Source organism: Sinocyclocheilus grahami, unplaced genomic scaffold (assembly GCF_001515645.1).
Source record: "Sinocyclocheilus grahami isolate Dianchi unplaced genomic scaffold, SAMN03320097.WGS_v1.1 scaffold106.1, whole genome shotgun sequence".
In the NCBI taxonomy this organism is placed as follows: Eukaryota; Metazoa; Chordata; class Actinopteri; order Cypriniformes; family Cyprinidae; genus Sinocyclocheilus; species Sinocyclocheilus grahami.
This window is the reverse complement of record NW_015505285.1, coordinates 1575560-1601835: the sequence shown is the minus strand read 5'-3', so window position 1 is coordinate 1601835 and position 26276 is coordinate 1575560. Positions and strand designations below refer to the sequence as shown.

The 26276-nt window shown below is 37.8% G+C and overlaps 2 protein-coding genes across 2 annotated transcripts; both read left to right on the top strand.

Moving 5' to 3' along the window:
- The first annotated feature begins 218 nt into the window (after positions 1-218).
- Positions 219-16618, top strand: LOC107588615 (DNA excision repair protein ERCC-6-like). The gene is made up of 20 exons (XM_016276770.1): positions 219-330; positions 780-1175; positions 1266-1386; positions 1644-1752; positions 2409-3114; positions 4769-4900; positions 5254-5412; positions 7264-7399; positions 8182-8352; positions 8748-8924; positions 10818-10934; positions 11232-11327; positions 12304-12522; positions 12962-13072; positions 13164-13283; positions 13412-13506; positions 13940-14085; positions 14503-15190; positions 15270-15348; positions 15449-16618. The coding sequence occupies exons 2-20, from the start codon at positions 790-792 to the stop codon at positions 15866-15868; spliced, it is 4188 nt and encodes a 1395-aa protein (XP_016132256.1). The 5' UTR covers positions 219-330; positions 780-789; the 3' UTR covers positions 15869-16618.
- Positions 16619-18339: 1721 nt separating this feature from the next.
- LOC107588616 (dorsal root ganglia homeobox protein-like) lies at positions 18340-22699 on the top strand. The gene is made up of 7 exons (XM_016276772.1): positions 18340-18440; positions 18586-18681; positions 19201-19301; positions 19900-20001; positions 21647-21816; positions 21907-22019; positions 22258-22699. Exons 2-7 carry the CDS (start codon positions 18624-18626, stop codon positions 22587-22589), a joined length of 876 nt encoding a protein of 291 aa, XP_016132258.1. The 5' UTR covers positions 18340-18440; positions 18586-18623; the 3' UTR covers positions 22590-22699.
- The last annotated feature ends 3577 nt before the right edge of the window (positions 22700-26276 follow it).

The following is a 26276-nucleotide window of genomic DNA, read 5'->3' as shown; positions in this document are numbered from 1 at the left end:
ATATACACACACACACAGCGAATACAAACAGATGATTTAATTCTGGTGGCATTGTTGCCATTATTAATTTCTGCACAACATTTATTTTTTATTAAAAAAAGCTTTACTGTCTTTTCACTGTACGGCCGCTACTGACTTTTATTTTGGCATGTTTCCTCAGCCGGTGACATTTATACGGTGCCTTAAACGTTCTCCCTTCACAGTTTATTGGGCAGTGATTGTATAACAAGTTCACATGCTAGATAGTAGTACACAGCAAAACTAAAACGAGATCTTAATGGATTCACGTTAAACGAATAAATCATTTAAAAGAGTCGGGTCGTTGTGAAGGTTTGTGGTTTATTGTTGTGCTTTTTAAAAGTCTGAGTTGAGTTGACGCCTACCAACAATAATAATATGCTAGCAGTTAGCATTCAGCACACAAACCTATACTATAAGATAAATCACCCTTTAAATAATTTTAAACTTGAAATGACATAATCAAACACCAGTATAACCACATTTGTCTTCAAATGAATCTGTGTATCGCGTTGGTAGCGGTTGCAGTGTTCTGTTATTGTGTATGACTTTTCTTATGGTCGTTAACGGTGTAATTGTTCAATACAGATGTTTTCACCATTATAAATAGATATTTATGACAGAAAAATTCTCTTTAAAATGTCATTCCTAATGTAAGCTTATTATTCAATGGTTTCTCTGTTATTGAAATACTTTTACTTTGGTGTGTAAGTAATCAAACATATCCAAAGGTTACAGTCTTAGATGATCCTTATTCACAGTTACTTGGCAATGCCAGTAGAAGGTAACAAGGACCAGGCCCTGGCTCCCCTGTCCAGCCCTGTCAGCGCCCTTACTCCTGGAGTCCAAGAAGACAATGGCCTTTCCATCCCAGGAAGCAGCAAGGAAGAGCCAGCGGCTACATGTCCAGAGAATGTTGGGTCACAAAATCCTAGAAAATCCCAGGCCCTGCTCCAGATCAACCGCCAGGAGATCCAGTCAGTGGACCGCAACTCTCAGGCTGCTGAGCTACAGGGATTGGGAGTGGATGTGTATGACCAGGATGTTCTCGAACAAGGTGTGTTGCAGCAGGTGGACAGGGCCATTCAGGAGGCCAACCAGGCAGCAGCCAAAGCTGAGGCTGAGAAAGAATATGAGTCTGTACTGGATGACGTCAGGTGAATTTATGCTTGCTTTATTGATCTTGAAACAGTGTGCATTATGTATGCCTGTCAAAAATAATTTTGTTGGTTTGTAATGCATTTCAGGTCATGTACAACTGCTTTGAAACACATCAACAACATTTTAGAGCAGTTAGCCCCTCATGCTGCCTCTAGCAAAGACATCAGTAGGAAAATTGAGTCTGTCAAACGACAAAAAGAGAACAAGGTAAGCATAAACTGGATTATTTATTTATTTATTTTACTTGGTTTAGCCTGTACCACTATGGATTTTATGTTATTGGAAATGTATCCGATAAAATGAGAAGGCTTAATCCATTTTAAATTATTATTTTAAATTGATATTTTATATGAAATATATTTTCACTTTAGTTTCCTAATTAGATAAGAGCTTATAATATTTCAATAATGTGTTTTTGAAAATACTTATTATACAATACTTCAGAAGTCTGTTGTCTTTTACAGGAGAAGCAGTTAAAAAAGATCAGAGCCAAGCAGAAGAGATTGCAGGCTGTTCTTGATGGAGAGGATATCCAGAAGCTTGAGGCAGAATTATTGATTGAGGATGACGAAGGTACGTTTGAAGCACGGTTTCTTTCAGAAGCTTTAGGTGCATTATTAGCCTTAACATTTAAATGTATTGGAGCATCATATGATCTTTTGATCTTGCTGAACAATCATTTTGTATATACAATGGGCGTAACATTTTACACTTAAATGTTTGTGTTTTGTAAAGTTTTCTTATTGTATTTCTTTTAATATTAGTTTTAATATGCTTGTGTAGGACTAATAGTGGTATTTATACAATAGGGGTTCTGCCTAGAGGGGCGTCTGGAGTTTGTTACAATATTTGTGTTTTTTATTTTTATTTATTTACCTTATTTTAACTAGATATTGTTTTCTAGACATAAAAACTTCACAGCTTATTGTCAGTTTATGAGAATTCGATGACCTAAAATAAATTGTAATATTGACAATTATAGTTGTTAAATGGTAAATAAAATTAATATCAAATTAAAAAATAGATGTAAATAATGCACAATTTGAAAGTGTTTCCAGAGCCGATTCATTCATGAAAAACACACATTTAAACAGAATATTACAAAATGTCTGCATCATGGAAACATATATATCATTTAATTTCTCTTACTGTCTTTCTTTCAATGTTTGCTATAATATGGTATTGTGTGCCTAACAGTGGTACTATTCTACACTGTTTGCATCTGTTAGAACCAGGCCCATCCACTTTGGGCAGCATGCTTATGCCAGCTCAGGAGTCTGAATGGGAAGAGCTCATCCGCACAGGTCATATGACCCCCTTCGGTTCACGGATCCCTCAGAAGCAAGAGAAGAAAGAGCCTCGAAAGGTTATGCTCAGCGAGGACTCCGGATTCGACAAGTACCTCGCCGACCAAGCCATGTTAGCAGATAGCAGGAAGAGACCCATCTTAAAGAAGAAGATCACTAAGAAGCACTCAGGACAGACCACAGGTGGCAAAGAGCAAAAGAACAGATCGCTCTCCAGCAAAGAAAGAAAGCTCCAAAAGCGAATGCGTAAGCTCCAGAGGACCGCCCTGAAGGCTCACCCCAAAGCCAGGCCCAAGGTGGAGAAGGAGCTGCCCCGAGCCAGGAGGAGGAAAGGCGATGGGGAGCAGACGTCCGACAGCGAGGGTTCAGAGTATGTCCCGAGCGATGAGCTGATGGATCCCGAGGAACCAGAGAGAGATGATGATGAGTTATGGGTGGATGAAGATGAAGAATACCAACTTAAACCATACAAGAAGAAGAACCAGGCCAAAACCAGGAAGCCCAAGAAGGAGGATGAGAGCAGCGAGTACATTCCTAGCAGCTCAGAGGATGAAGACTCTCAGAAAGGAGGAAAAGTCAAGAAATGTAAAGATGATGGAGATATTGAGTATTACAGGCAAAGGATTAGGTAAGTTAGGTCTGAAACCATCATTTCATAAACTGTCCCAATCATTACAGTCAAAGGCCATTCATATGTTTAGTTACTTTGCCTAGCATGTATGCTAGAACAGATAACCTAATCCACTGATGAGATTGGCAGCTGTTCCTTGACTAAGCAAATTCTATGCCTATTCATATTTTCTCATTATGGTATGCATGTATTTATTCCAGTGTTAACGTGCAAATAGATGGAAGCAAACCTAACAAGATTTATGGATTCGTATTTATAGTAAGCAAATTGAGTTGGCATACGCTCTCTCTCAATATTTCTCCGCTCTGGTTGGTTTAAATGTGAATGCGGCCACTCATTTCTGCTATGGTGGAGCGCAAGCAATGCCGAGCAGTGGAATAAAGGGGGGAAAAAACGTAATTAACTGAACCAATGCTTAGTCTTGACTTAATTACAAGTGCAGTCTCGGAAGCCCCAGATAAAGGGAACAGTTTCATTGCGGAGTGACAGGACCAACCCCAAATGAAGATGGATTTTTTTTTCCTACACTCCTCTCTGTGTACCTTTCTTGGGGAGCTCAAGCTCCTAATTGTCTGTATCAATCTTAATTTGCTTTTCTGACGACACTGCCACTAACTGCTGTAGCTTTCCCTGAAGCCAGAAGTGGGTCAATTAAATCTGGCCTGCTGGAATGAGGGGCAGAGGAAGGGAAAGGTTTCTCGCTCTCGCTCTCTCTCTCTCTCTTCGGTTTTACATTTTGTCTGTCTGTAGTTCTTTGGCTAGGAAATTAAAAACAGAGGCCGGGGACTTTTGGTACCTTGCAAACTTTCCCGTAGGAGGCATCTTTAACAGAGTCAGATTTTAAATGTCAGCAGCAGACTTGTTTTAGTTTAAGATTGTTAATCAAATACGGTATGTGAAGTCTTCAGTATGGGAAATGTCTGTGGGGTCTGTCGTTCAACGTGACACTGTGTCCACACCAGTCGGTGGTCCGTTTCTATTTTAGACATGCAACACAGCTACTCGAGCCACTTTGCTACTGAACTGTAGCCTTGTGTTTAGTGGTCGACCAATATGAATTTTTGGATCCGATGTCATGGAGAGCAGGATGGTTGTAGGCCAATATAAAGCAGATATATATGATATTGTATAACACATTTAATATAAAGACAATAAATAGCACAGGCTGCAGTGAAATTTATATTTCACATGATATGAAAATGATGTACTAAAAAATAAAAAGATATTTATACTTTTGATAGCAGTTTCTTGATTATGTAATCCTAATATTTTTCACAAATAAAGAAATAGTTCAAACATGACTAAAAAGGAAGTACACTCAGTAATCTGTTAAGACTGTGTGCACTGGGAATCATATTCAGGTAATACTAATTTTACATACAGTACACAGTGAATGTGACATAGCGGCAAACTGGATGTAGCTCAGCTTAGTTTGAAATCAACTTGTTAAAAATCAGCCAAAAAAACAATTTGGCCGATGGGCAAATAGTTGGCAAGGCCAAAAAGGCCAAATATTGGCAAGGCTGATATATATTGGTCAACAACTACTCATGCTTAATGCTGATTGGTCTGTATTGGTGAATGTTCAGTGATGATGTTCAGCTTTAAAGGGCTTCAAGTTGATGCCAGTAATGGTTTTGTCTTCTTGCAGGAAGTGGAAAAGGCAAAGACTTCGGGAAAAAGAGGCGAAGAGAGAAGCAGGAGAGGATGAGTCCGAGGAGAGTGATGCAGAATTTGATGAAGGATTTAAAATACCTGGTTTCCTCTGGAAGAAACTCTTCAAGTATGTCTCACACAAATCACACATACTCTCATAATGAAAGAAAAGAATCAATAAGTCTTGTTTTCTTACACATGCGCATACAATGTGAAATATTAACTGTGTACAGAAATTTTATGAGTCCCAAAAGCTGAGCTGTAAATGAGGGGAGGGGTGAAGTGCTTTAGACTTGGAAAGAAGGGCTCGGCTGTTGTATTCTAGTTGTGTTTTACAGCACATCAATTGGGCAACACTTATGGCCCATTTATCCAGAATCAATAGTGATAATGGCCCTATGATTAATTCATCAGCCACTGTGTTTGTGTTTGTGCTGGGGCTGCGTTTTGTGCGATAAAACGTTTGCTTTTGTTGTCCAGGTATCAGCAGACAGGTGTCGGGTGGATGTGGGAACTGCACTGCCAGCAAGCAGGAGGCATTCTGGGAGATGAGATGGGCCTGGGCAAGACCATCCAGATAATTGCCTTCCTGGCAGGCCTGAGCTACAGCAAGCTAAAAACACGTGGCTCCAATTACAGGCAAGGGACTTCACATGGTCATACGTTTTTACTTTGTTTATCTACTGTATTTATGGAAATTTGTTTCAACTTTAGAGTAAAAATAAAAAGGACTAAAAAAACATTTCCTATCTATCTGTCTTTATCTCTAAATTTATTTTTATTTAATATCTTAACATCTAAATTTAATCTAAGGTGGAAATGGGCTTCCATAATAATTGGACCTACTATCTTTCTTCATTCTCTCTTTTCTTTGAGTCTTGTCCTTTCCAAAACATGATTCATCACCATCATCATCAGCCACCCAGTCACACATGCACACATACATGTGTACAAACACTAACACACATAAACACAGACGTCAGCCGCTTCCCCCACCCCTCCCAGACTCAGAGTCTCGATTGCGATGAATATTTCAGCAGCTGGATTGCTGGTGGAGAGAGGTTTGGCGTGAATTATTAAAGACGTTTCAATTATGATATTCCTCTAATTCTCTTAGTGGCGACATCAAAGGAGAAACAAGGACGTGACATGAAAGAGAGACTGCTCGTTGGGCAGGGAGAGTGGAAAATTAAACATGAAACATGTAATTAAACATGTTTAAAGTAATGCCTTTTTTACTTTTTTTTGCTTTTCTTGCCATACTCACTCGAGGTGAATGCCCTCCTGGATGGTCAATAAGCTGTCTGGCGTCGCCCATCCGCAAATTGATTGTTTGCAAACTCAATTATGGCTCGCTATCAATGGCTTTTACAATCCAGAATATCATATCAAGCCGTAATGCTCCCAAAACCATTTAGTGCATTTCGTCAGTTCATCTCTTTTAGTGAACACTCGCATAGAGAGGAAGAGCAGAACAGCTGTGGCGTAAGCTCATGGGGTTCATCACCTTTAAGTTAATGTGTGTAATTGCAAGTAAAACATTTGTAGGTGGATTTCATCAAAAAGGAGTATGGATAATAAGCCAGTAATGAAAATTTGCCCCATTGTGATATAGATGGCATCACTGAATACAAACCAAACTTCCTGTTCAGTGAGTGAGTCAGATGGTGATTCAGTAACCAGTGTGATGGATTCAGTTCAGTAAAAGGTTGAGCTACACTGTTTTTGATACACTAAAACAAACTGACTCATAAAGGTCATTTGTTCATAAATCGTTTTACACTGGTTATGTTTTTTTGAATGCAACACGCAAGGGCAACTCAATAAAAAGCAATTTCTTAACATTATTTTGCAGTACACTGTCTTTTTTGTAGCAACACTTTCATTCCAGACTGCAAACTGACATTCACAGCATAGCTTATAAGTATATTTATTTCACTTTATATATGCCGTGTATATATATATATATATATACATACACATACACAAATAATATATTTAATGTATTCCTGCATTCTAATATACTAATTTAGTGCTCAAACATTTCTTCCTCTTATTAAAAATAATAAATACTGCTTTATTTTTGTGGAAACTTATTTATTTTTATTTGTTTGAAGGTTAAAAAAACAGCATTTATTTGAATTAAGAAATCTTTTGTGATGTTATAAATGTCTTTACTGTCACTTTTGATACATTTAATGCATCCTTGCTTAATAACGAGTGAATGAATTATACTGTTGAAAAGTTTGGGTCAGTATGACTTTTTAAAAATAAATTAATAATTTATTTTTTAAAAGTCATACTGACCCAAACTTTTCAACAGTATCGATCATACATTCATTCATTAATTTGCTTCACCGATGAAGAAAGCAGTGCGGGAATGAAAACCAGACAACTGGTCGCATATTAAAAAACCAAGTACATACTAAAACTAGTAATCCAACTCTCATAGTTTCTCCAGTGTTGTGACCACATTCTCTTCTCATGTAGGTATGCTGGATTGGGGCCCACGGTCATTGTATGTCCAGCTACAGTCATGCATCAGTGGGTGAAGGAGTTCCACACTTGGTGGCCTCCATTCCGTGTTGCTGTCCTCCACGACACGGGCTCCTTCACCAGCAAAAAGGTGATTCACACTGCTGGAGCTGAGAACATCCATTCTTTGGACTTCCATAATGTAAACTGTTTTGTTACGCTCTGTATGTAATCTCAACACCCAAACTTTTCCATCCAAAGAAGCAACATGACAACAAGATTAAGATGAACTGTGTCGCTTCGGCCTGTAACGTTTATGCCAGCGTGAGATTTTCCCCTTGTCAGCAAATATCCTAGTGTGTGGAGTCGAATTGTCTCCAAGGAAATGTTAAATTAATTAAAGCTAAGGTAGCAGGAGCTGCTGTGGGGCGGCTGTGAAGTGTTTACTGTGAGTGGTCTTCACTGCCCCCTCCCCATTCTGGCTGACACAGTGATTAATGGAGGTTGTTGTCTGGCAGTCCGTGCTTTGCCCTCTAGGTGGAGAGTTGGTCTCAAGAGCTTGTGGGAGAGAGACAGAGGAATGTTTATGCAGCGTTGGCACCTAATGATACCGCCTTCACGCTAACACTAACACTCCTGTAGAGCAGATGTACCTGATTAATTGGCTACAAAGTAAAAAAAAAAAGTGTGGAGGCGGGGCTGGGAACAGAGGTTAGTCGCTTTGCACGTCTATAATTGGAACACACTTGAGACCATTCATGTGAGACATCAAAGCAGACGTATAGACTAGTTCTGATCAAGACGCTATCGCCAGGGGCCTGATACCGGCAACCTATCGCAATTTCCTCTATTTAATTAACAGCCAAAAAAGACATTGTTGTGCTAGTGAGTTTACTTTCTGTTAGGTTTTACTCCTTTATTCCTCATTTTCAGGAGAAGCTCATCCCGGAAATAGTGGCCAGTCATGGCATCCTCATCACTTCCTACTCATACATCCGAATTATGCAAGATTGCATCCAGAAGTACGACTGGCATTATGTCATCCTGGATGAGGGCCACAAAATTAGGAACCCCAACGCCGGGGTTACTATGGCATGCAAGCAGGTGACCGTTGCTTTCTCTATAAGAGATTTTTCCTTCATTTTATAATAGAGCTGTCAATTAAAGTCTCATGGGTCTTGAAAAGAACACAAGTAAAGGTAGTGGACCTTAAAAAAAGAAGACCTTAAAAGAAATGATCTTAGTTCCAGCTCCAGTGCTATTGATTGCTATATTAAAAAATCAATTGGAAATTTTGCAACACTTTGATTTGGTATTGAATGAACTGAAGCTAATGGAGCTTTAAAACCAAATTCATCATAAAAGGGGCTTTATTGTCAAGTAGTATTTAACTGCTTGCACAGGTAAGGTCTAAAACAACTTTGATTACTTGATCAACTTGCGTCTCGTAAATTATGAAGGATTGTCACTGATTTTTATTTATTTATTTTTTTTTTCAGTTCCGGACACCCCACTGTTTTATCCTCTCTGGTTCACCCATGCAGAACAACCTCAAAGAGCTGTGGTCGCTTTTTGACTTTGTGTTTCCAGGGAAGCTGGGGACTCTGCCTGTCTTCATGGAGCAGTTCTCCGTACCCATTACCATGGGAGGATACGCTAATGCGTCTCCAGTGCAGGTGAACCACTCATCACACAGAGCTTATTGATCAGTGCAGTTCAAATTCTCTTCTTATTCATATATAAACCTATAATTTACACCAAATATAACAGAATAATGAACGCAGAACACATTGTATATTACACAGAGATGCAAGTGCCTGTATTAATTCAAAGGCATATAAAAACCTAACAGCATAGTGATGGCTGTATGGTGAATGGAATCTAGATGTGCCATTATTAGGAAACCTTTTTAATAGCACACTTACTTTATGGATTTCATTTCCGAACTGCTTTAAAAGGCTATTGATGTTTCCTCTGCCAATAATAAAAACCTTTACTAATTATTAATGTTATTAAATGGTTGTAGATAGCTAACCCCTGACTCATGGCACTCTCTCCTTTCCCAGCTGTCTGCACAGTTCTGCTGACCAGCCTCATACGTTCATAAATTTAGTTTTTAGTGGATATTAATTTGAGAGATGAGAGAAGATTTTACAATCTTGCAATTAGAATTTACACTTTATGCAGTATGTATTTCTTTCCACCAAAAATATATACATGAAAATGAACTAACATCCATCCAGTGCACAAATTAAAATCACTTTGCATTTTCATGTATGTATGTGTGTGTGTGTTTGTGAAATATTCTGAGTCTACTTTAAAAAACTGGGTTTCAGAATTAAAATCCGGAGATTAAAAATGAAACCTTTTGGATTTTAAGATTTTTTCTTTTTATAATTAAGATTTTCCTTTTATAATTATGCATGCCGCTTTTAACAACTTTATATACAGAGGAACTACATGTAATATTTGTACTTGTAAAAATGTAATTGTTATATTGCTGGACCATTTAAAATGAAATTGTGGAGTGAAAGGTTTTCTTTTAATTGATTTAAAAAAAAATGTGATGCCTTACAAGTCCAGAAGGAAGGAAAGTTTTAAGCACTTTTGCAGCCAGCTCCTTTACTGAAGCATATGCTTTATCACTACTTATTCACGCATCTCTCTCTCTGTATCTCTCTCTCTTTTGTCCTCTCAAATGGGCCCTAATCCAGGCTCGTTGTATGCCCTGCAGTGTTGTGGTTCAACTGCAGGCTTTCTTTTGATCTGAAAACCCCTTTAAATTACAGCTAAATGGCATTTGGCCTAACGCTGGATCAGGAGAACATTATTGATAAAAGAGTGCAGCCCCCCTTTGGAGTCCAGCAGCACTCTTATGAATCTTTAATGTGTCAATCTGCTGATAGAAGGAGAGAAAGAGAACAAGCGGCTGTTGACATGCCTCAGGACACACAAATTTGTTTGCCTTTCATAAAGTGTTTTGAAGTGGATGCTTGTTAATTAGCCAAAAACATAAATAGATTTTAGTTTAAATAGGTGTGTTTGCTTGCAAAATGTTAAAACACATATGCTGCTGTTTAAAAGTTTGGCGTCTATAAAATTTTTGTCTTGAAAGATCCTTACCAAAGATGCATTATTTTATAAATGCAGTAAAAAAAAAAAATAGCCATATTTGTAATGTTAAAATATAAACAACATTTTTAATATATTATATTTTAAATTTTAATTTTATTCATGTGATGGCAAAGCTGAATTACCAGCAGCCATTACTGCAGTCTTCAGTGTCACCTGATCCTTCAGGAAATCATTCTAATTTTCTGATTTGCTGCTCAAGAAACATTTATTTTTATTTTCAATGATGAAAACACTTGAGCTGCTTAATATTTTTGTGAAAACTGGTGCAAATCTTCAGGATTCTTTGATGAATAAAGTTTAAAAACAGCATTTATTTGAAAATAGAAACATTATTAACATTATAAGCATCTTTATTGTCATGAGCCATTTTAGACTTTTTCATGTTGCTGGGGGAATGTTGTTAATGTATTTATTTTTTAATTTCTATTCCTAAGGTCCAGACAGCCTATAAATGTGCTTGTGTTCTTCGTGACACAATTAACCCTTACCTGCTGAGAAGAATGAAGGCTGATGTGAAAGCAAACCTTTCTTTACCTGACAAAAACGAACAGGTGCCCATACAATACATATAACAGATAAATCTATACTCCACTATTTGTCTGTGTATCTTGCATTTAGTAACTTGCATTTCAGACACAGTTTGGCCAGTTATTTTGTAACTCTGTTTTCTCTAAAAAATAGTTCTAAATGAAGCCAGAGCATCAAGCTTTATGTCACCAAGCAATTCTAGAAGATCAGAAAGATGCAAACATTGAAACTTCCTTCTGTTGAATAATAAAATATACTGTATGTTGCCTTTCATCCAATGATCAACAGTTACAGCCTATAATGTTTTACTGTCTGAACAGGTCCTGTTCTGCAGATTAATGGAAGATCAGCGGCAGGTTTACCAGAATTTTCTGGACTCCAAAGAGGTTTATCAGATTCTAAATGGAGACATGCAGGTAAGAGGTCTATGTGTAAAACAGCAATGTTGATCATTTTCTGTTTCCCCACTTATTCTTTAACCTGTCTTTTGAGAGCGGTGACATGCTGTAACGTTATATGTTCACATACATGTTTAAATTCATGCAGAGAGAAACATTTAAAGAGCTTCTGGAATTTGCGTAGTGGAATGTTTGAACACTCCAATTGTAGCAGTGGGATTCAAACATCAAAATATAATTTAAACCTCAAAATCAAGTTTAACCATTAAAAAAATATATATTTAAGGCATTTTGTTCTGGTAAAATTCATAAGATTAAAAAAAATGTGCGGCTGTCATTAAAGTAAAAGTGAGTCCAACTGTACAAATACTCACTTTACTAACTTTTCATGCATTTGTTATGCTGATTATGCTAATGTGTAATGAAAAAAACTGTTAAGTTAGAAAACTGTAAAAGTGGACTTTGAACTTCACTTTATATTCATAATATGTGTACAGATACATTTTCTTTACTGATAATTGCCTTGTCACAAGCATGCAGAATCTGTTTCATTGATAAATGTTGTGTCGGCCTTATACAGCTGTGAAGATGCTTGTTGCATTAAAAAACAGTCCCTGTGATCTATTGATTCTCTCTGTGTGTGAATTGTCACAGCAAGAAGATGCTCCTTTATACAAACTATTCATCACAATGCTCCAAATGTGTTTTGTGGAGGCAAAAGCTGTGGGTTGCAGAGCAGTTTACAAACCCCTCTTATGTGGTCACAAACTCCATTAAGCCACATATATAATGCAAAGACTGCTGCATTTACTTCAAGGAAGAGACTTTACTTTGCACTGGTCAATTACCTTCATTAAATTAACCAGGTTTATTAATATTAAGATTTGTGTTTCCTATTTCTTACAAGGAAAGAGAATTGTTTTTCTCCCTCCATTAAATGTATTAACATATCCACCCGGTATATTAATCTCAATTCCCCACCCTGTGGTTTTAGGTTTTCTCAGGCCTCATAGCTCTGAGGAAGATCTGCAACCACCCGGATCTGTTCTCAGGCGGGCCGCGGTTGCTCCGAGGCATCCCTGACGATCAGCTGACCGAGGAGGAGCACTTTGGTTACTGGAAACGCTCTGGGAAGATGATTGTGGTGGAGTCACTGCTGCGCCTGTGGTTCAAACAGGGACACCGAGTTTTGCTTTTCACCCAATCCAGGCAGGTCAGTAAGAAAGGAGTGCAAAAAAGGCTAGAAAAAATTTCGCAGGACAGCAATGATATGATTTAATATGGTTGATTCTAGACAAATCCATCCACAGAGATCCATCAGCCCTTCGCTGAAGTAAAGATGTACGAATAAACCAACAGTATTGATGGATAAGCTGCACTCTCACTATCTCCAGCAGCACCACTAAAGGACCAATAAAGTTATTATGTCATTTTGCCCTCTAATAGAATTCATTAGGAGATCTTATTGCATTTTAGGGTGTCTGTCAGGACCCAGCTGTCTTTGTTCAATAGAAATGAGATTTGGCTTCAGAGAGAACCTAAAACCCACACAGTTGGTACTTCTGTACATGTAATATTAATCTCACTTAATCCTATTAGCACTAATCCTGTTCTCAATGCTCTGTCTGAAACCATTTCTCCCACACACACAGATGCTGGGGATCTTGGAGGTGTTCGTGAGGGAGAATGGCTTCTCGTATGTCAAAATGGATGGCACTACTACCATTGCGTCCAGGCAGCCTCTGATCACTCAGTACAACCAGGTGAACATGATCACCGTGCCTGTTTTACGCTCTCTGTGATGGTTTAGGAGCTTTTAAACCAAATTATTTTAATGTGCGTGTGTTTTTCCAGAACAAAGACATCTTCATCTTCCTCCTGACAACAAGAGTTGGAGGTTTGGGAGTCAATCTGACTGGGGCCAATAGGGTTGTAATCTACGACCCTGACTGGAACCCCAGCACGGACACTCAGGTCAGCTAAAGCAGTATCTCGCATCCAGAACGCATGTTCTTGCTGTATATCTAATGCAAACTATTCAGCTTAAAGTATGCATGCAGCGTTGATCGTTATTGATGTGAACTATTGACCTCTTCCCGTAGGCTCGTGAGCGTGCCTGGAGGATTGGGCAGAAGCAGCAGGTGACGGTTTACAGGCTGCTGACAGCTGGAACAATTGAGGAGAAGATTTACCACAGGTTAGTTTCCTAGGATTGGGCACTGAGATGGAGCTTATAATAGTAAGGAGGACTATTATAATCCATAATGTCCTACTTCTGTCTGCAGGAGCTCAATAGACAGTAATTGAAATGCATTATTTTTTTAATTAGATATCAACACGATTTGCTAATTGGTCGCTAAAGGCGGTCATAGACTAGTGGGTTATTTGTAGGGAGGCGATGGGAATTTCGAAAAGACTGTGAAGAGCGGGATTGTTTGCATATTAATTTTGCAATTTCGAGCTAACCCGAGACACTATGCATTTGTTGAGCAGATAAACCATCCAGCAGGGTGAGATTGTGTCATATCTGTTTAGGCTATAAAGGAAATAATTCAGGAAATGTGGGACTAGGGTGTATCATAACGATGATTTAAAAAAAAAAGTACAGTATTTCTTGTTTCTTTCCATAGACAAATTTTCAAACAGTTTCTCACCAACCGAGTGCTAAAGGATCCTAAGCAGAGGCGGTTTTTCAAGTCTAATGACATTTATGAACTTTTCACGCTGAGCAATCCTGACGGCTCCCAGGGAACAGAAACCAGTGCAATATTTGCAGGTAATTCATGGATATATTAACAATTTGAACGTATTTTCTTTGCAAGAACAGCTCTGTTCATTTGGCTGATGTCACAAAGAGAACATGCGCTGAAATCAGGCAATGTAAATACAAGTTAAAAACATTTTATTGGTACACTGTCAGAAAAAAATGCTTTTCACTGGGGCAGAACCCTTAAAGAGACAACTTTTTACCTCAAATACCCCAAAAAGATGCTTATTATTATCTTAAAGTTGTAATATGAGCCCTTAAGTTACTACATTTAACCATTTAGGGATAAATAAGATACAAAGTTGATCTTTGCACCAGTGACAAGCAGTTTTATCCCTAAAGGGACAGTTTTAGCACTTTTTTGTTTCCTGAAAGTGTAGATAAATAACTCAATTAAATGATGTTGTCTTTTTTCTTATTTTATAGGCACAGGGTCAGATGTGCAGGTTCCAAAAAGACACAAGACCTCCCGTCCTTCTCAGGGGCGCTCGAAACCATCATTGTCTCATTCATCTGCATTTTGTGTTGAAGACCAAGATACTACATCTCTGTCAGAAAACAGAAACTCTACCTCAGTCAACGGTCTGTCAAACAACAATGCTTCTGGGTCACAGAACAATAACCTTGAACCTCATTCCACTGCTGATCGTTTGACAAACAGCACTAGTAAAGATCATTCTCCTGCGAACAGCCCTCAAAAGCACAGAGAGAAGAAAAAGCACTGTGAAACGCCAGAAAAGGACATGTTACCCTCAGACAGACACAAGCGCAAGCATAAAAAGCGCAAGCACTCTGAAGACGCCAAGTTTGAGGGCTGTCGCATTTCTCACCTGTTGAAGAAACGGAGGTACAAGAAAGAGGAAAATGAGAAGGAGGGCAAAAATGAGAAAAAGAGTGACGATTATGTTCTCGCCAAGCTCTTTAAAAAATCAGGGATACACAGCGTCATGAAGCATGACACCATCATGGAGGCATCGAACCCGGACTATGTGCTTGTGGAAGCTGAAGCCAATAGGGTTGCGAAGGATGCACTGAGAGCTCTGAAGATCTCCAGGCAAAACTGCAGGCTTTCTTTCTCGAGAGGGTCTACAACAGCAACCCCACCTCCAGTCAAGTAAGTCTATTTTTTTTTTGTTATATTATAAAATTGTATTAATAATATGAGGCTGTTTTAACATCCATTTTGCTCTTAGGAGAAGGTTTGGGCAGAAGAAAAACTCACTTCTGTCTCAGTCATCTGGGACAACAGCAAAAGCAGCAGAGAAATGCAAGGTATGTCAATATGGATACAATATCCTGTGAACCCCCAAAAGAATAATAAATGGTTGTTGAGCACTCATGTTGTGTGTGTGTTTTTTTTTCTTTAATATAGGATGCAGATATTATAAAGAAGTCAGTTGTAAAGAAGCCAAAATCTGCTGCTCACTTCAGCGGTGAAGGAGCGCAGGAAGAGTCTGGTTCTCTGTCCTCATCCTCTCTCCTTGCTAGAATGAAGGCCAGGAATCACCTCAATCAACCCCAGAGACAAGAGGATGAGGAAGAGAGGGAGTCTACTGCCGTGCATGCTACCCCCACAGAACACGATGAGCTTTTGGTTGACCTGAGGAACTTTGTGGCCTTCCAAGCTCAGGTGGATGGCCAGGCAAGCACCAAGGAGATCCTGGAGTACTTCACCCCGAGACTCACTTCCACACAAACAGCAGTGTTCAGAGAACTGCTAAGGAATATTTGTGAGTTCCACAGACTTCCTGGACAGGAAGGGATGTGGAAGCTTAAAGCTGACTACAGGTAAACAGAGCGGCGCATATGAAAACTATTAACTGAGAAGCTCCAAATGGAATGTATACCTCACGCTTGGGACCATAGGTGATTCGATGCATCAGTTATTTTAAGATTACAAAATGTGTAAATGCAATTCATTTCAATAAACTTCCTAGAACTTTCCAAGAACTTTCCAGGTTGGCTGTAAAAAGTACAAAAGAATTGTATTGGCCCTATTATTGTAAAACACTCCAATTGTATGAAAAAAGAAATATGTCATTCTTTTGTTTGTTTTTGTAAAATTCCTGGAAATTACTTGAACTTGGGGATCTCTTGAAAATGTGTTATTCATGCAATTATTGTTGAGACCAGTACTTGTATTTTGCTATACTATGTTATAATACTATTACAATATTATTGTAATACTACTGTAATCTTTTTCTATTCACTCAATTATTGGTACTCAGTTCTACCAATAATTTGGCAATAATGGAAAATGTACATTTTATATAGGGTTTCTACCCTATACATGTGCTTGGTTCCAATTTGTTTACATGACATTACAGTAAGTGAAGGTGATTTTGAAACTTATAAAATCAATATTATTTAATGTCTTGAGAGGATCTACAGCTGCCTTCCTCTTACTGTTTGTTCAGTAAGAACAAATTAGATTTAATGTAATTGCAATGTGTAAAGCCAGTGATGGCATTGAGGGAATACTGTACACGTTTTAACAATTAAATTGATTCATTAAAAGTTACCCAATAAAAGATCACCCTTAGATCAACTCCTTAGTACACTTTATTAATATGACCTAGGAAATGTAATGCATCACAAGATGATGAGCGGGAAGATACACCACCTCACGGGGGCTTATTGGATCTCATTTTGAAAAGAACTATGATTTTCTGTTGTTGCACATTAATCACAATGCCATGGCCTCTCAGGGACAGGCTTTTATTTCTTGTTAATGTTCTAAGTTAATGTGTCAGAAATTAGCGTTCGTCGTATATTGTTTGTCAATGCGAGTTAGCACACGAGCAATTAAAAATAAATATTTTCAAAAATACTTCTGCTATTGTAAAAAAAAAATTTTAATTAGTGCTTTTGTGAAGATACTTTTCTCTTCAAACTAGAGCGAATAAATCTTTAAAGGAACTAACTGCGAAATGCTTTTTGAAATAATTTGAAATAGAGTTTGTTAATTTATTTCATGCTCTGTTCGAGTTTCCGACCTCGTTAAAACTTTTTATACGTTTATGCAGTCGATAATGGGCTTAGAATAATAATAATTTACTTATTCGTTTGTAGTCTATTAATCAAACTTTTTTTAATGCTGGACATTTGTTCGCGAGCTGTCCTGTCGCTGACCATGGTACTGAACGTTTTTATTTCCTTTGTTCTTTTTCTTTTTTACGAGGCCTCATGCATTCACAATTATTCTCTTAGTTAAAAATTAAAAACAGCGATTATTCAGTCGCACGTACACTCTAAAGACATGTTTTAAATAGAGCGCTTTATGACACTCATTTCATCTGGCACATATACTGCTGTAATACACTCCCAGTCAGACTCTCAAGATCGTAGAAATCACTTGATCTCCGTTCCGTATAATAACACAAATGTCAAGAAGTTATACAGAGCTCGTCCCCCAGTTCCCGATGCATTTTGACGAGATCATAACACCAACTTTATTTTCAGCGGTGCATAAATTAATTACACGCATTTAATAACTAAAATATCATTATATTCCCCTCTTAATATCATAAACGTTCTACGCCAGGGAAGCACTTAATAGTGCAGGGGGCCATAACAGGCTATTATCCTTGTGTAATGCTATTAGAGAACCAATTATGCACCATTACACTTGCTTTTTTGCAGTTTATGTGATTTCATCCAATACCGTCCAGCACTTCAAAATTTCAGCTGCTACTCGGAGCCTCATTTCCAGCAGCAGAGGAGCGGCGGCGTCTGCGCGCGGCGTCCCGCGTGCGTTTTAAAAGTAATTGAAAGGGTCCCGCTGCATATCATTTACGCGAGAGTGGGAAATAAATCCTTGGACCCCTTGCTGTGAACAAAATCAAAATTTGGACCTGCGAGCGCACAGCCAGTGGATTCTCGTATAAAGTGGACCCCTAACCCATATAATGAGCAATTACTGGTCTGACAGCCAATTTTAAATTCAAAAACAGTCATCTAGATTTTTAATATAAAAAGCAACTGTGTAAAAAAAGTGTATCGTGCTTGTGCCCGTGTGTTTGTGATTTGGGAATATGCATGCATCAAGCTAAAGTTACACTTTCGGAGTATGAATGCCTTGGAGGATTTTGACGTTTCCACCACGTGCGCAATCCGGTTGGCCGCGGAGAACCTATCCAAATGACTTGGAAAACGAAAATCTGATTAATTGCAATTACTTGGGAGATTATAAAGGCGAGTGTTGTCACGCTCTAAACAGTCACAAAGACATCTGGTCACTCCCTCTTTACGCGCGCGCAAGCGGATAAACTGAAGCGCTCAGTGATTGACGGTGGGAGTGCGATTGCTCTGCTGAGGTTGAGCTGGAGACACGAGAATCGCGATTGCATAAAGACCCTCTGTTGGTACAGATGCTTTTTTAATTTATGTACTTCAAATCGGTTGCAGAAACGTATCAGTATTGTTCAAAGTTGTGTTTTTAAGACGCATGCGATTGCAGTAATAGTTGGCGAACATCTCGCTGACGCTTGGCCATTTTTTTCTGTGCAGAGTGAAATATTCTCTCCACTCGCAAAGCACCGGGAAACATGTTTTACTTTCACTGTCCACCACAGTTAGAAGGAGAGTGCTGCAGGACCAACACATGTAAGTATGTTTCATTTCTTTTGCAAGAATGGAGTTTTATCTCAAATGTTAACTTTGTAATTTTATACGTATTTCGAAAACGTAAAAATATTCAAACGTTTTATAGTTCTATAATTTATCTTCATATTGTGCATTATATTTCGCAATCAAAGTTACTTCATAATTAGCCTATGTTTGGGTTTGTTTTATGGTGTTTAATGTTTTGCCACATGGCAACGTGATCGAGAGGCTTGACAGCCGTCCAGCTGAGACTTTTTGTTGCAGTCTGTCTGAGAACAGATGTTAGATGTCATGCCTTTCAACTGGCATTTTGTTGGTCACGGTTTCTCATTGTGTAAAGTGATAATTCGGGTCTCTAGCAGATGAATACAATGAATCAACTGTTCCCTGTGAATTAGTCCATCACGATTAAGTGAGAGGCAACCGATGGGAATCATATTTTCCGTCTATAAGAAAATGTATATTTTTATTCCATAGAAATGTTGTTTTTTTAAAGTGTCGGGTTACTGTTTTTAATAGTGAACACAAATGGGTTTGGGAATCACGCCTCTGGAGACTTTGATGACGGTTTTCTGCGCAGAAAACAACGCAGAAACAGGACGACCTTCACTTTACAACAGGTATCAAGTCAGTGAGGAGCAAGATTTCCGGTGGATACAAAATAGAACCACTGTTCTCAAACTTATTTATGTTATAATGTTTTATAAACGTCCTCTGTGTGTGTGTGTGTGTGTGTGTGTGTGTGTTTAGACTAGGCATGCCGTGCACGTAAACATAGGCTACATTTATATATACTACATTTTTATATATATATATACTTCTGGATGTGAACTTTCTCTTTTATTTGTAAAGCAAAAACCAAGCATTTGCTTATTTAGGTTAACCATTAATAAGGTTACATGACAATAATGGAAAAAATGTAAGACATAAGGAAAGGCCGAAGAGTCCTGTTTTCTTTGAACAAATGTTGAATCAATTTAAACTGTCACCATAATTCCTGTTATCTGTAACGCATTTTTTAAAAAGTAATTGAAAAGTGTTTGAAAAAGTGTAATTACTTTTCTACCACTTCAGGCAGCAGTTAAACCATTTTAGTGCGTTTTACAGTGCACTACGCATGAACATGATTTCTTAGCAAATGCAAAAAATATAAGACAGTTCTCTCTGATTTATAAAGCGTAAATTCGTGAAATAAATGTGTAAAAATATGTTTTACAGTTGGAGGCTTTGGAGGCGGTTTTTGCACAGACCCACTATCCAGACGTGTTTACAAGAGAAGAGCTGGCTATGAAAATTAACCTAACAGAGGCTCGCGTCCAGGTGAGACACTTTTCCTCAACTGTCCTGAGCCAGAGATGTAAAGAATAGCCTACATCACGCAAAAAAAAAAAGCGCTCCGAGCACTTTTGGCCAAAGAAAGTAAATGAAGCCACTCTGTCATTTCCGTGATGCGCTTTAATAACATCAACATAATGTGGAATATTAGATTAGGTTGATTAATCGGTCATTCATAATTTACTAGTGGTAATGTTCTACACTAATTTGCCCTCGTCTCTAAGGTATAAAAATTGCTTAGATGCACTGCCATTTCCGTGTTTCAGCAAATGGAGAGAGGATGCGGTGCTTTTCGAACAAGACAAACGTCCCGAGAACGATTTTGCTCGGTTATAAAGCGCCCGTGCACCTGAAACCTCCGAATTCATATTCTGCGGCCTTGCAAAACATCCGTGGTAATATCAAGTTGGCCACATGTAATTGCATTCAATGTGTCTGTATGTAATTTCCTGCATTCCAGATTTGCTTTTGGGTTTCCTTCTGAGCTCAGATCTAATTGTGGGAAATATAATAGTTTCCCTTTTGTTCCCAAGGGTCATCTTACTATCGCTTAAAACCAATGACTGCGACGCGATAATGGAATTCGCTGCTGTAAATTAGGGATTGTAAACAAATTATTTCTCTCTAATCGGATTACCCCATTCCTATTATTAAATCTCAACATGAATCGGTGGCAGCATGCAGGGATATTAAACTTACATTATTATTAGGAAATAAATTTTCTTTTTGTTGTAGTATAGTGGGCGCCCACGTTTTTAAAGTGTCAATTGGCTTGTGCTGCATTAAGAACAAACTGCAAATTGAGATTAATGGTGCAATTATGGAGCATTCAGTGCTGGGGGATCATGACTTCTAGCTGGAAGGTGCAGGGGTGAGATAATGTTGCCACAATTACATTGTGAATATTGTTGTCCTGCCAGTAAACTGTTGTGTCATATTATGTGGTGTGTGTGTGTGTGTGGCGTTTTGTTTGTTCGCATCATTGTACCTTTGCACAATGCTGGCCAGGCGCTGGAGATGTGGCTGCATTATGCAACCTTTCCCATTCAAATATGATTAATGCGTTAGAGAGCACAGACTTAATCGAATCTGATGTTGTCAAACAATCACTAAATAGAGAAATAAACGACTTCATCATGGTTCTCTCTCAGAAGCAGGGAGACTGTCAGTAGGAAGTCATTAAAAAATGATAATGAAAAATTGCTCAATTAAATGTTGTTATAGGCAATGACCTTCATTCAGTTAACATACAAGAACTTCGCTGCATATGATAAGCAATTGTGTTCGAGAAGTTTCAAATAAGTCACTGGCTTGTTAGATCTTGCAGCACATTTCAGAAATGAGCACTGGGTGCAAATAATAATTCTAATATTTACGCAACTGCAACTTAATAAGTGACATTTTAGACTGGGCTTCAGGTTCTCACCCAAAAAAATTTAATTCTGTCATTTATTCACCCTCATATCATTTTTTTCTTCTGTGTAGCACAAAAGGAGATGTTTGCCAGAATTATATATTTTTTCCTTCTCCACAGAATAAATCAATTCATACAGGTTTGGAATAACATGAAAGCGAATAAATGACAACAGGATTTTCATCAAACCTTTTTTTAAATCTGCTTTCTCTTTAGGTGTGGTTCCAAAACCGAAGAGCAAAGTGGAGGAAAACAGAGAGAGGAACTTCAGATCAGGAGGGAAGCAAAGAACAAATGAATGACGGCACCCCACCTGCACGCAACCTCAACCAGTCTCCTGTTGACCACAGCAGAAATAAGAAAGAACCAATGGAACTACAGCAGAAGTGTGTAGATCATCGAATTAAATGTCCATATAGGATATATGTTCGTTTTTGTCAAGAGATGTAATGCCAAACTCTTTCCTTTATGCACAGTATTAACAGAGTGGTGGGTTCAGGCGGACCTTTTTTCCCATCTTGTCTGCCTGGGACTCTGCTGAACACAGCCACTTACGCACATGCCCTTTCACAAGTGGCAACTTTAAAAGGTAAGATCCAGCATCTACTGGATGTCATCATGAAAACGTGTCAGATAGGTTTGATATTTTAGATTTTTTTACTGCAACTGATGTGGATGAAAATACAGCATATTGTTATCATATTTTATTGCCTCTGAATATATATTTAGAAACGTAGACAGATTGCATTACCATATGAGACCTTATCGTAAAGTGTTAAGATAGACATAAGCTGCCCCGTTATGACACACTATTCTGCTCTCATTAGGAAGTCCATTGTGTTCCTGCTGTGTGCCTGACCCAATGGGCCTCTCCTTCCTGCCACCATATGGGTGCCAGAGTAACCGGACAGCCAGTGTCGCAACCCTGCGGATGAAAGCCAGGGAACATTCAGAGGCGGTGCTGCAGTCAGCCAACCTGCTGGGGGCAGGGTCTACAGTCGGGCCCGGAGCAGGTCCAGGGGTCGGGCTGGGCCAAAGCACTGTTTCTGCGGGAGGAAGCGATTCCAGTCCTAACTCTGGTACCTCTAAGATCACATCACTACGGAGAACTCCAGACAAACATCTGCACTGCCAAAAGGAGGGTCCGGATAAGAAATGAAGGAGTCTTGTTTTTTGTTTTTTTTTCCTAATTTGAGGACACGCTTTGGACGAAGGATTTATAATCAAACATTGAATGCCTGCTGCCTCTTTTTTGAGAACACTGACATACCCGGCACAGGACGGTGTTAAGTGCAATCCCTTGTTGTATATTTTGCGTGTATGTGTCAAACTATTAATTCAACTGTAATTTTTCCTCTCCTCGTTCACTTTTACTCATGATTCTTGCCATTGGTTTTCCCTCTTCGGGCGTATGTGGTCGCCTGGCACTTAATTCGTTTTTTTGTGGCGGAATGACTTTTGAACATGCTGTGTGGTAAAAGAAAACTCCCTGGTTGCCAATGTGAACTTATTTAATTTTTCACAATCCACTTTGATGTTTGACTTGTGTACTGTGAAGTCAGGTGATGATAGACATTCTGCATTGTGTCATGATATATGCCATGCTGAAATATAAATGTACTTATGTGAAATAATATATGTAAGATAATATCAAGGACAGAACTGTATATTAAGTGATTTGTCATGTTTTATGATATGATCCGGGTAACTCTGATTCATGCTGATGTGATGGCAACTGACATCTCTCTTGTCATTGCATCTGTACGTCCATGATAGACTGCAAGAGTTCAGACACTGGTCCTGTTTTGACATGTTCTATAAAATAATTAAACATGTAGGCAATCATGTACATCTCCTGTTGCCTATTGCTCATACCATCTGGCTATGATCAATTATTAATTAGTTCACAAGAGGTAGGGCTGCAAAAATGGAAGCAATGGTTGGTCTTATTATTTATTTACCTTAAAGTACATCATGACTTTCTCATATCACATAGCTATTTTACACGCGTCCCATGATGACAATGATGTGATAGGTGCTAATTATGACATTATGCATTGGGCATACAACAAAGCTCAGCTGTCATTAGGGTTTTAAGCAGCTTATTGCCACTTTTGTAGGAATTATTTTTGTTATTTTCTTTATATCAAAAAATATAAACATAACCACACTGTTTTAGATCATAAGTTCTTATTATATGATGAGGAATAGTCATTTAGGAGCATATGAACTATCAAATAGGTTATTAAAAGAAAACGTGAGCACCTGCTTTCAAAGAAACACATTGCAATATTAGAAAAGCAACGTAGTTTAAGAACACTTAACAGTGTACTACCTTTGAAAAGAAGCTGGACTGATTAAATTCTCGTCCTTGAGGATTTTCAGGAAATTACTTTTGATAGTCAATAACACAATTGAGTAAACTGCACACACATTAGCATTAATAATTGATGTTGAATTATGTATTATCACAAAGTAGTGATTTAATTATTCATGATGTGACACCCTGGTGACAAAGCAGAGCCAGATAATGTCAAAAGTCTTGCCTGATGAAATGGTGCAGCTTGGCATTTGCTTGTTTGGTGACAATAATGTATGCTTTGTTCAAAATATGGGTGAAAATACGGTATTATTTAGATTGAACTTTCAAACAAAGAAGAAAACGCCTTTTTTGCTAGAAATAGTAACGATGACAGTAATAGAAAATTTGACTATTATAATACAAATAAGGTTAGAGAAAATTAAGTATGACCAGGCCGCAATATTAATAATTAGCAGGCATGGTATCATCTCCATATAATAAGCAGAATTACTATTACTCATAACATGAAACATGAAACATACAAACAGATGGAAGACTGCACTGAATCTGCAACAATATACTGAAAATAACTGTACATGTTCTTCATACTAAACAAACTAAAGTTAAAATTATTTGTGCTGTTATTAATGCCAGATTTTATAAATTTTGTATGAACTATACAGGTAGCCTACATCTAAAATAGTTTATAGATAAGAATTACATATAAAATATTATTAAATAAAGATTAAACATCATAAACATGTAGGCTATGTATACATATTAAATCAGAAGCCCTCTCTAAATATTTAGTTATCCACAGTGAGGAACAAAGCAGAGCTAGTAAAGATCACGTCACATCCAGTAAAGTCCTACGTTATGGGAGCACACATATTTTGCTTTTTTAAAATTAGTGTATTTTTCATCACTCGTCTGTCATCAAATAAAGAGCTGCTATCAAAACAGGTAAAACGCAGTGCTTCTGAATTCTGTCTTCACAGCGTCCTCTAGATTGACAGATTGATCACTTCCATCAAACAACAATACAACATGCCGTGAGGGCGAGTGGCTGACGAAATTTTCACCAATATGAATGGATAAGTATTAATTTATACATGTAGCCTTAGTATTTTACGTAAAAGGGAGAATTAACATGTTGATTTATTCATATGTATACTAAAGTAGACCTAAGTCTAAATGTTTCAAAATATCATGTCAAATGTTCTCTTTTACAGATCCCCAAAATGTACTCGATGAGTTTTTTTTTCTGTGCTGATATATTTTGTATTGAATTGTTGAGGGGCTTGTACTTGCTAGTCAGAAGTATGTGGTATCAAGGGACAGGACATGGTCATTCTGGAGAGCTTTTGATTGGACAAAATGAGTGTGTTCAGGATGAGTCACTTAATATTTTTACTTTATTTTCGCGGGAGAGTCATTCTAAATGACATGACTCCATTTTTTTTTCACTGAGCAATTAATTCAGTTAATTAATTATTTTTAATACATTTTCACATTTGTAGTTTGACAGGAGTGTGTTCATGTAATCCTGTCAATCGAAGTGCAAATGATCAGATCTATTTAAATGATTAAATATTATATCATTTTTATTAGTTAAATAGTCCATGGGAAAGTTAGACATTGAGTTTAATCTCCATCATGGATGGCAAGCAAAATAAGTTTATCTTGCAATGTGTCAAAACCAGGCAAGACACTGGTCACAACAATCAGAGTTTTCTTACATCTAAACCTAAAACATGTTTGCTCCATATGTGAGCTGTCGTCCTCGGTATGTTTCTCTCAGACAATAGAAACACTATTGTAAGTGCACATTGCATCGGCTGATAAAGATGTCTACACTTTGAGAAAACCCAACTCAGGGGAAAAATCAATTTAGACCCTGTTGCTGTTGTTAATCTTTTTTTCTTTTCCAAAATGAATTCCCGCACAGCAAGCAAACAGAGAAACAAATGGCCTGTGATGGTTCTAAGTAATTTAGAGTTATTGTAGTAGTATTTTTAGAAGATTGTTCATAACATTCATTGCACATGGATTATTGATTATTCAGTGCAGTAATTCATTCTATTATGAGAAGCATTGTTACATCAAATTAACTGGAGAGAGGCCAAGCAAGCCTAAAAAAACCCTAAACTAAACTAAATAATGACACAAATCATGTGTTTCAAATTCTGTTTGAATGAAGATAATGAGTTCTTTTGTTGCATTAATGATACATTGTCAGTGAAGTCATATCCAAACTCTGGTGCTCCAGTTGTTTGAGATATGGGCCTCCTGCATAGGTCAAGATATGGTCAACATTTGTGCAGTTATCATAGTAGTCTGCACTTACATAAACAAAGATCAATAACTCACTACATTTATTTTGACTGGGAAAGATAAAACAGAATGGATCTGATTATGCTTAAATGTTTTCTTACAAAGTGCTGAATATTTATGATGCCCACTTGAATTACTGCAGTTTCACACTACAAAAGAAAATAGTACTTTTAAAATAATTATCAGCCAGATTTTTTAAATAAAAAAACA